The 11,457-nt window shown below is 38.5% G+C and overlaps 1 protein-coding gene across 1 annotated transcript in view; it reads left to right on the forward strand.

Moving 5' to 3' along the window:
- LOC110450761 (ras-related protein Rab-5C-like) overlaps positions 1 to 4,459 on the forward strand; it is a 12,965-nt gene extending 8,506 nt beyond the window's left edge. Inside the window, exon 6 of the mRNA XM_021498458.1 lies at positions 802 to 4,459. Within this exon, the coding sequence (XP_021354133.1) occupies positions 802 to 914 (113 nt within the window). The 3' untranslated portion in view covers positions 915 to 4,459. The remainder of the gene's footprint in view (positions 1 to 801) is intronic.
- The last annotated feature ends 6,998 nt before the right edge of the window (positions 4,460 to 11,457 follow it).

Below are 11,457 nucleotides of genomic sequence, written 5' to 3' on the forward strand. Positions count from 1 at the left end.
TTTCTCTCTCTATATATAAAATGTAATCTCTTTCTCTCTCTATATATAAAATGTAATCTCTTTCTCTCTCTCTATATATAAATTGTTGAAATGGGAAGCATTATAGGCCCTTAAAATTGGAATTTGAAAATTGCAAGAAACTGCAGAGAAAATGCTTGAATTTTATTCTAAAAAGTCGATTTAAATTATGAATTGTAATTTTCTGCAATCTAAAAGAGAGAAAAAACAGGAACATGCTTTCTGTGGTAAATTTAATTTGTAAGGTAAAATTATATGTGAATACAAACAACATTTAACAATGAAGCTCAGCTTACTACTGCACATACATTTACACACATATCTATACGCTACATTCCAGGTCAGTTTAAAGTCCTTGAACCACAATGTAGCCGGTCGTGGCTTCAAGGTTCTTTTTTTTTTAAAAAGGTCCTTCGAAAACAATAGTGTTTATTCCCTGGTCAGAAGACCCTAAAAACAGCAATTGATAACAATAAATCTTAACCTATTCTAACCTAGACATTCACATAATGGAACAGGCTAACAAAGGCTAACCTAACAGATTAGCGCACCTGATAACTTTACGCTTCGCTATATAATTACTTGACAATAAATACATTAACCTCTGACCCCTGTTGGACAGGTGTACATCTAAACTAAAAAATAGACCACTGTTATAAATATATATAAGTATGACAAGTGCTCGTATACAAGTTGCACTTAGTAAGTGTTGATAAAAACAACTGAAAAATATGAACAATATATTGTCAATAAATACACTTACAACAATGTTATGTTTTACAGCCAAGAAGTTACCGAAAAACGAGGGTGGTGGAGCAGCACAGCCGCGACAACAAGGGATGAAGATTAACAATAGCGAAACGAGTCAAGCGTCAGAAGGTGGATGCTGCAAGTAACGAGCAATGTGATTGGACAATGCAATGGGACTAGACATGTGGTCCAGTGGAATAACGGACTCCCGATGGGCTTTTTATTGAAGAATTATTTCAAATCAGATGAAGCTAAATGTGACCAAGACATGATGTCTGTGTAGCTTGTCTGTACCATGCTACGTGTTCAGGATTTTAAAAGGTTGTTGCGTTGTATTGTTAGGGCAACAGATTGTCTAGATTCTACCTTTTACTAAAGAAGCAGGATTCGTCACACATTATGAACTTAAATTTCCATTTGACTTGTGGAGGTCTATAGTTGTCAACCTGATTATTCAAATTATGAGCAAAATACCAAATTTTTGGGTCGACAGTTTCTGTCAAGATAAACTGATGTGTTTATTCTTGCGAGAGATTTCAAGGAAACCTCGACACAGATTTTGGTAGTTAATTTTGAAGGTGTGAGGGATGATGTGTCCTTGATGAATTTTTCTTGGAATCAAAGATTTTTAGATGCACATGTGAAGGTTTTCTTTCCTTCTTTAACAATATAACAAGCCTGTTTCATAGTAGAAAATAGTTTATTTCATGTCAGAATGCTACTTATGAAGATATTTTGCTGGCAATTCTTTGTTGTTGATATTTCTGTCTCCTGATATTTTTGGGATTAAACAACCTATAAGTTACTGAACAAAGATCTGGAAACGTTTTCTATTGTACCAGGGGAACCAATGACTTTGCTCCTAGCCACTTATACAACACAATGTTTTGGGGTAGTTCTTTGTGACAACTTCAGGTAGCTTGTTTAACTTTTCTACTGTATACATCTGGAACTATACAGAAAAACATCTATTTTACATCTCGAGAAAGAGTTGCATATTCTTGTTCTAGTGAAGAAATCACAAGTGTACTATCTCTGTCTTTGAGGAGTATGTGACGGGATTTACCAGTTTATCAAAGCATTTTCTTTGATACATGTATAAGTAAACACCTGCAGATGTAACTTAGAATTCCAGGTCATCTTCATAGGAATGGATTGTCAAAAGTGATAACAGAAAGATATTCAACAGAAATTTTCAAGATAAAATTCAATGGTATTTGATAAAATAAGATATCTTCATAAAATACAGTTGGTAGGATGGACAAGATGTCAATGATGAGATACCAATCTACATACCTGATACGCAAATGATATTGTAAGAGAATCTTGTCATTTTAAATTTCAGTTTTGTTTCGGTATTATTTGCAAGCTTCAAGTAGGCATAGTTTAGATCAGAGATTGAATTCCTCAATAAAGAATGGTCTGCTGGATATCTGTGTAGACCAGTGATGGGGCAACAGGTGTCTGTACCGGTAACGAGCAGTTATAGATCACAATGTGTGTGATATAGATGTGACCACACCTAGAACAAAGGCCATCCATTTGACCACCACAGTAGATTGTCTAGATAGGGGATACTGTTGTGTTTCAACTTATTTGTTTCTACAGGAAATCATACAGTACAGCTGATCATTTATCTGTTACCATGCACTGATTGTAGTGCGTTTGTCAGTTTGTCTATTAACTAAAATGTGGCACTGATCGCAGAGCGATCATCTGTATGTGTGTTAATTGAATACAGCATGTAGCACTGTTAAGTTGCGATTGTTGGTATGTGTATCTATTACTGCGACTTGTGGCGCTGATTGAAGTGTCATCGTCAGTGACCTTATTGATATGTACACCTAGATCATGGGTAGACTTTACAAGGAGGGGAAGTGGGGGGAGGAATATGTATGGATGATACAAAGAATTGTTTTCACACTTTGTTTTTCACACATGCTGTATTGTTTTTCTCGTTTGTGCTTCTGATAGTGTCGACATTTTTTTTTAGAAAGTGAGAACCGTTTACGTGTATTTGTTCACAAATTAGTTATAGAATGATGTACTTTTCCTGGGACACTTTTGGCAACAGAAAATATTGACTTGTCAAGTCCCGAAATACTGTGCACCAATTGTTTTCGGGAGAACAACTGTATTCATAAAAGTAGCTGACTAAGTGATTTATGGAAGTGATAAATGGCCGTGTGTATTTACAGTGTGCTTGTGTGAATGGATTGATTTGTAAATTGTGTATATTCGGGAATGTATAGTAAATACACATTTAATTGGTTTAACTATATTGACTGTACCATAATATATTTATAACCATTCAAGTAACTGTAGGCTTAGCTCATTTTTTATGGAGTCACCTCCCCTCAATAGCTGTTTGTCAATGGTATAAAACTCACCAGTCCAGACCGAGATCAGTGTATTCCATTGTTCTCCAGTTTTCTCTGTCAGTTTAGGTCCACTGCATTACAGAATTTTAAATGCATGTCTAGTTATCTCTTCAAGATTTTTCCCCTGTGAAACAGTCTGTATTGTAACTTTAAAGAATTAAGATTTCGTGGTAAAAAATAAATTCCAGGTGTACCTGGTAAAGGAAGATATTAAACTTGAATTATTTTGTATTTATTCAGGATTTGCATTTTTTGATTGCTTTTGATTACGCCTGAAGTTTTCTGATGAAAAGGAATCTGCTATGGTACATTTACTGTGCATTTTTTGAGAACAAGCAATGTTTTTATGACTCCATGTAAATCTTGGAGAGACAACTGCTATGCTTCTTTGATAGACTTGTTGGTACCTGTAACTTCCATTGTTCATGAGTTCACCATTAGGCCAGAAAGATTGTAATTATTCACATATCATCTCACCTCAATGGTTTTCTCTTTGAGAAGATCAAATGTCAAATTATTACCAGATATGGGTTATTTCTGAAACACGGAACATGAATGAGCTTGTGTGAACAGTGGAATCTTTTTTCAACCAGACATACACAATACAGTGCTAATATTTGAATATTTACACAATACAGTGCTAATATTTGAATATTGGCAGTAATTTTACCTGAATTGAACCAAAGGGCTTAGTGCATAGAAATAATTTATCGGGAGTTGCATTTTGAAGAGTTTTATCCTGTGATTGTTTGTTACCTTTCTGTTAACAGGTAATAAATTCATATTATTGTATGTTAACTCTTGTCTTGATGAGGAGATAGACTCGATAATAGATAACAGGTTTATTGCTGGTAAAATACAGGAGTTTGTTGCTATGAACATTGGTTGTTCTGCAAGTCTGGATGAGGCAAGATTCCACTGTATACAAACAAATATCGTTGATAAATAGTGATTTTCAATAAAACAAGGGAGATACTCTTCTTGACATATGTACATACACGAGAACTACGTGAACATTTATCTGATTATGGCTTCTATATATAGTGTAAACATTAACTCGTCATGGATATTTGTAAAAATACAAGTAGAATTTGTAAAGAGTTAATATAAAGATACATTGATGAAACACTTAAAGTCATTCGTTGTTGTTAATTATTTGTGAAACTTTTTTTTTTTACAAAACCATGCTGATATGTCACACTTTTTTCTCCCAATGTTTGTGATAATGCTGTGTATGACATTTATGTTCCATAGAGAAATTATTATGATACAAATAATACTGAAATAAAAAAATCTGATAATGAAAACAATTCTTGAGTTCAAAATCTAATCCTTTTGACATTTGAATGGTTGCAATCTACATTATGAAGTAAATACCAAGCTTTCAGCTATTATCAAATTACAATTATTGTTTACAAGAAGATTCTTCTAAGGAATGGTTCTTACCAATAGAATATTTTACTAGAAATGTTATTGAATGGAGTAGCTGGGATATAACCTGTTACTGAACTAGGAATGGGCAATCATACTGTGGTACCAATATATTGCAATCTGTGTTAAGAAATAGAGATATATTACAATATGATTTTGAAATAACTATATTGCAATGCAATTTCAATTAATAATTTGAGGGTTTTAACTCAGTTATGAAATAGTTTTACAGAAATGACATTAAGATTGAATCAATTTTTATCAAAATGTAGTATGCATATTTTCCAAAACTGTATACTTTGAAACTTGCTGAACTGATGTTCACTTTCGGTATTTCCTATGTAAAGTCATTATAAATGTACTGGCAGCACAATGTATTGTGATATATCATATATTTGCTAAAAAAAATCAATATGAACATTTTTTGCGATACTCATCTCTAGACCTAGACCTTCACATGCCATTAACTGATGCCCAGTTGTCGGTTGGGTATGACATATTGTTGCGATCTTTAGGTGAGGCTACTATCAAGGGCAAGTTGCTCTGTAAGTATTACAGCATTATAAGATCTTTAAGGGGCGGTAACCACCTAGAAGACGTCATTAAATAATCCCCACATAGAATCTGTGAGGAGGTCACAACTAAGGAGAGCCGTCAACTAAGCATGCAGTGTCCATACTGTGTGTTTACGAGTAGATTACTAACTAAAAGAGCTGTCATCTAGGCACGTTTCATTTATTCATAGGGTTCTTGAATAGCATGTTAATCATTATAAGGTCTTTACAGGGAGGCTACGTCCACGAAGGACTTTGAGTGTGGAACGTCATTATAGCGTCTTTACAGGGAGGCTACGTCCACGAAGGACTGAGTGTGGAACGTCAATATAGGGTCTTTACAGGAAGGCTACGTCCACGAAGGACTGAGTTTGGAACGTCAATATAAGGTCTTTACAGGGAGTCTACGTCCACGAAGGACTGAGTGTGGAACGTCAATATAAGGTCTTTACAGGGAAGCTACGTCCACGAAGGACTTTTGAGTGTAGAACGTCAATATAGGGTCTTTACAGGGAGGCTACGTCAACGAAGGACTGAGTGTGGAACGTCAATATAGGGTCTTTACAGGAAGGCTACATCCACGAAGGACTTTGAGTGCGGAACATCTTTATAGCGTCTTTACAGGGAGGCTACATCCACAAAGGACTTTGAGTGTGGAACATCAATATAGGGTCTTTACAGGGAGGCTACGTCCACGAAGGCCTTTAAGTGTGGAACGTCAATATAGGGTCTTTACAGGAAGGCTACGTCCACGAAGGACTGAGTTTGGAACGTCAATATAAGGTCTTTACAGGGAGTCTACGTCCACGAAGGACTTTTGAGTGTGGAACGTCAATATAGGGTTTTACTGGGAGGCTACGTCCAAGAAGGACTTTGAGTGTGGAACGTCAATATAGCGTGTTTACAGGGAGGCTACGTCCACGAAGGACTGAGTGTGGAACATCAATAGAGGGTCTCTACAGGAAGGCTACATACACGAAGGACTTTGAGTGTGGAACGTCAATATAGGGTCTTTACAGGAAGGCTACGTCCACGAAGGACTGAGTTTGGAACGTCAATATAAGGTCTTTACAGGGAGTCTACGTCCACGAAGGACTGAGTGTGGAACATCAATAGAGGGTCTCTACAGGAAGGCTACATACACGAAGGACTTTGAGTGTGGAACGTCATTATAGCATCTTTACAGGGAGGCTACGTCCACGAAGGCCTTTAAGTGTGGAACGTCAATATAGGGTCTTTACAGGAAGGCTACGTCCACGAAGGACTGAGTTTGGAACGTCAATATAAGGTCTTTACAGGGAGTCTACGTCCACGAAGGACTTTTGAGTGTGGAACGTCAATATAGGGTTTTACTGGGAGGCTACGTCCAAGAAGGACTTTGAGTGTGGAACGTCAATATAGCGTGTTTACAGGGAGGCTACGTCCACGAAGGACTGAGTGTGGAACGTCATTATAGCGTCTTTACGGGGAGGTTATGTCCACGGAAAAGGAAGTTGAGTGTGGATCGTCAGTATAGGGTCTTAACTCGGAGGTAATGTCCACGGAAAAAGATGTTGAGTGTGCAACATCATAATATATTCTTTACGGGGAGGTTACATAACGTCATTATAGGAAATTAAGTTGGAGGTTATTGTCCACGGAAAAGGGTTTGGAGTGTGGAACGTCATTATAGCGTCTTTACGGGGAGGTTACGTCTACGGAAAAGGAGGTTGAATGTAGAACGTCATTATAGGGTTTTACGGGGAGGTAACGTCCACGGAAAATGAGGTTGAGTGTGGTGCCTCATTATAGCGTCTTTACTTGAAGGTTACTTCCACAGAAAAGGAAAGTCTGAAACCTCATTATGGGGTCTTAAATTGGAGGTTACGTCCGTGGAAAAGGACGTTCAGTGTGAAACTTCATTATGGGGTATTTACAGGAAGGTTACGTCCACGGAAATGGAGGTTTAGTGTGGAACATCAGAATAGGGTCTTAACGGTCTTTTACAGGGAGGCTACATATACGGAAAAGGAGGTTGAATATAGAACGTCATGATAGGAAATTAAGTGGGAGGTCATTGTCCAAATGAGGTTAAGTGTGGAACATCATTATTGGGTCTTTCCTTGGAGGTAACGTCTACGGAAAAGGAGGTTGAGTTTGGAACGTCATTATAGGGTCTTTACTTGAAGGTTACTTCCACAGAAAAGGACTTTAAGTGTGAAGCCGCATTATGGGGTCTTACATTGTAGGTTACGTCCGTGGAAAAGGATGTTCAGTGTAAAACCTCATTATTGGGTATGTACAGGAAGGTTACGTCCACGGAAATGGAGGTTGAGTGTGGAACATCAGTATAGGGTCTTTACTCGGAGGTAACGTCGCCGGAAAAGGATGTTGATTGTGGAACGTCATTATAGCGTCTTTACGGGGAGGTTATGTCAACGGAAATGGAGATTGAGTGTTAAATATCCTTATAGGATCTATCCTGGGAGGGTACGTCTACGGAAAAGGAGGTTGAGTGTGGAATGTCATTATAGGGTCTTTCCTGGGAGGTTACGTCTACGGAAAAAGAGGTTGAGTGTGGAACGTCATTATAGGGTTTTTATTTGGAGGTTACTTCCACGGAAAATGAGGTTGAGTGTGGAACGTCATTATAGTGTCTTTACAGGGAGATTTCTTCCATGGAAAATAAGGTTGAGTGTGGAACGTCATTATAGTGTCTTTACAGGGAGATTTCTTCCATGGAAAATGAGGCTGAGTGTGGAACGTCATTATAGCGTCTTTACAGGGAGGCTACGTCCACGAAGGACTTTTGAGTGTGGAACGTCAATATAGGGTCTTTACAGGGAGGCTACGTCCACGAAGGACTGATTGTGGATTGTCATTATAGCGTCTTTACAGGGAGGCTACATCCACGAAGGACTTTGAGTGTGGAACGTCATTATAGCGTCTTCACGGGGAGGTTATGTCAACGGAAAATGAGTTTGAATGTAGAACGTCATTATAGGGTTTTACAGGGCGGTAACGTCCACGGAAAATGAGGTTGAGTGTGGTACCTCATTATAGCGTCTTTACTTGAAGGTTACTTCCACAGAAAAGGAAAGTGTGAAACCTCATTATATGGGTCTTAAATTGGAGGTAACGTCCGTGGAAAAGGATGTTCAGTGTGAAACTTCATTATGGGGTATTTACAGGAAGGTTACGTCCACGGAAATGGAGGTTTAGTGTGGAACATCAGTATAGGGTCTTTACTCGGAGGTAACGTCGCCGGAAAAGGATGTTGATTGTGGAACGTCATTATAGCGTCTTTACAGGAAGGTTTCTTCCATGGAAAATGAGGTCGAGTGTGGAACGTCATTATCGGGTTTTATTTGGAGGTTACTTCCACGGAAAATGAGGTTGAGTGTGGTACCTCATTATAGCGTCTTTACTTGAAGGTTACTTCCACAGAAAAGGAAAGTGTGAAACCTCATTATATGGGTCTTAAATTGGAGGTTACGTCCGTGGAAAAGGATGTTCAGTGTGAAACTTCATTATGGGGTATTTACAGGAAGGTTACGTCCACGGAAATGGAGGTTGAGTGTGGAACATCAGTATAGGGTCTTAACTTACAGGGAGGTTACATATACGGAAAAGGAGGTTGAATATAGAACGTCATTATAGGAAATTAAGTGGGAGGTCATTGTCCACGAAAAAGTGTTTTGAGTGTGGAAAATAATTATAGGGTCTTTTCTCGGAGGTAACATCAACGGAAAAGGGGGTTGAGTGAGGAACGTCGTTATAGCGTCTTTACAGGGAGGTTACGTCTATGGAAAAGGATGTTGAGTGTGGAACGTCATTATCGGGTTTTAATAGCAGGTTACTTCCACGGAAAATGAGCTTGAGTGTGGAACGTCATTATAGCGTCTTTACAGGAAGGTTTCTTCCTTGGAAAATGAGGTTGAGTGTGGAACGTCATTATAGCGTCTTTATAGGGATGTTACATCTATGGAAAATGAGGTTGAGTGTGGAACGTCAGTATAGGGTTTTTATTTGGAGGTTACTTCCATGGAAAATGAGGTTGAGTGTGGAACGTCATTATAGCGTTTTTACAGGGAGGTTACGTCAACGGAAAAGGAGGTTGAGTGGTGAATGTCATTATAGGGTTTTACTGGGAGGCTACGTCTACGAAAAATGAGGTTGAGTGTGGAACGACATTATAGCGTCTTTATAGGGAGGTTACATCTATGGAAAAGGATGTTGAGTGTGGAACCTCATTATAGGGTTTTAATAGCAGGTTACTTCCACGGAAAATGAGGTTGCGTCTTTACTGGGAGTTTACGTCCACGGAAACAGAAGTTGAGCGTATATGTCACTATAGGGTCTTTACTCGGAGGTTACATCCACAGAAAAGGATGACGAGTATGAAACGTCATGACTTTACCCGGCTGTTGCAGACATACAGTGGATGCTGAGAAGCACGATGGCATGCATCTCTGCGTCTCACTGGAAACAGTCCGTAAATCCACTCTCATATTTAATCACACTAACTAACGAACAAAGATCCCGAAGAGATACACTGAACATTTCTCATTGTTGTTTTGCCTTGTTGCGCATTCATAGTCAACCTCTACACACACAAGATTCCGATGTCCTGCGACAACCAGAGGTATCTCACTTGCTGTCCATTACAGGTTCAAATCCGGGCTAGAGTTTTACATCTCGAACAAGTTCTTCTGCCCGAAAGTCAGTGGAGCTTCAGAGGTAGCCCGATTTACCTCTTGCCCTGATACCGGACTTAGACATTTTGACAGATAGATGTCTGACGTGTCGAAGAAGATTTTTGTTGTCACCACCTCAAAACTCCCCGTTACCAAACGGTGTCGGAGAATTCCATGTTTTCATATAGTAGTGCGCTCTTGCCCTACACCAGACATCACAGATCAAAATGTCGAATTCTTGTGTCAGAGCCAGAGAAAACTCGGGCTATTTCAGAGGTAGTCGAGGAACAGTCGATGATATTGGCCATTTGCAAAGTACAGAAGAGTGACAGAGGCGATTAAAGGGTTGATTCACCAGGTCCACGTCTGTGGACTGAAACAAAGCTCTCAACATCAGAAATGGAGACAGTTGAAAATATACCATTGTGTTCCGACACCCGTCCTGTAAATCTTGGTCAAATCAAGTCTCATCTTTATGACGCATAATGAAATAGAATTTTTGTTAATGAGATCATGATGAAGATCATCAACCAGCACCATTTGAACNCAAGTCTCATCTTTATGACGCATAATGAAATAGAATATTTGTTAATGAGATCATGATGAAGATCATCAACCAGCATCATTTGAAACCTTGTGTTTAATTTTGTCCGTCAGCCGTCGACATCAATCGTGAAAAAAATTACCGGGAGTAACATAATAAACCAGCCCTGTTCCAACTAAATCATTTCCCGCAATGAAATGGGGTATGTTTGAACTTTCATTATGTGAAAGAAAGGAATTTGTCAGTTTATTTAAATGTGAACAATGCTCATCGAGGTAAAGGTTCATTAGAGGTCACGTGATTTCCCACATATTTTCGATAGATGTGTTGTCATACTAATCGGGATCTATCGGCACTTTCCGTAACCACGAAGAATAGCACTGGTTCCGTTTGCATGGAGAAGAAAATTCACATGGTCCGGGATACACCGATATGTTATTACTTAATACATTACGGAAGTCAGCTTTGTTAAATGATCATACTTTGAACTAGACTGTTATTCTAAGGTTTACTCTCTCTCTCTCTTCCCCTTCCCCTTCTCCCCCCTGTCTCTGTCTCTCTTCACTACCTCTCTGTCTATCTCTCTTAATTAAAGCCAATGTAAATATATATGTAATATGCCACCTTGAAAATGTGTATTAATATATTGTAGGGAAAGGGCTTATTATAAGTTGTTAAACTTGTGCCCAACTCCCATTGCATATAAATAGCAATAAAATATGTTTAAAACAAAACAACGAAGAATACTAGTGGGCACTTTCCTTAAACAAGTAAACCACTTTCTCGTTGACGGAAAGCGCCAACGATTCCCGATTGTCGTCAATCATGTTGTAACTCATTTAATCATTCAAGAAAAGAGTGTTGTGATGACGTATCGACTTTATTATTTCTCTTCCAGAATTGTTACATTTATGTATTTTTGTTTGTTTACTAATATGATGACGGGTATATAGGTAACGTCAAGCACTGCGTGTTGGCACATCGCCCCACCTGGTACGCGTCAGTGCGCATGTGGACAACTGATAAACAGCAAAGCGTGATCGTATGATGTTTGTATACAGTAATGTAGGTACAGCTAATACACATGTAATAGTTATAAAAAA

This window comes from Mizuhopecten yessoensis, unplaced genomic scaffold (assembly GCF_002113885.1).
Source record: "Mizuhopecten yessoensis strain PY_sf001 unplaced genomic scaffold, ASM211388v2 scaffold5503, whole genome shotgun sequence".
Lineage (NCBI taxonomy): Eukaryota > Metazoa > Mollusca > Bivalvia > Pectinida > Pectinidae > Mizuhopecten > Mizuhopecten yessoensis.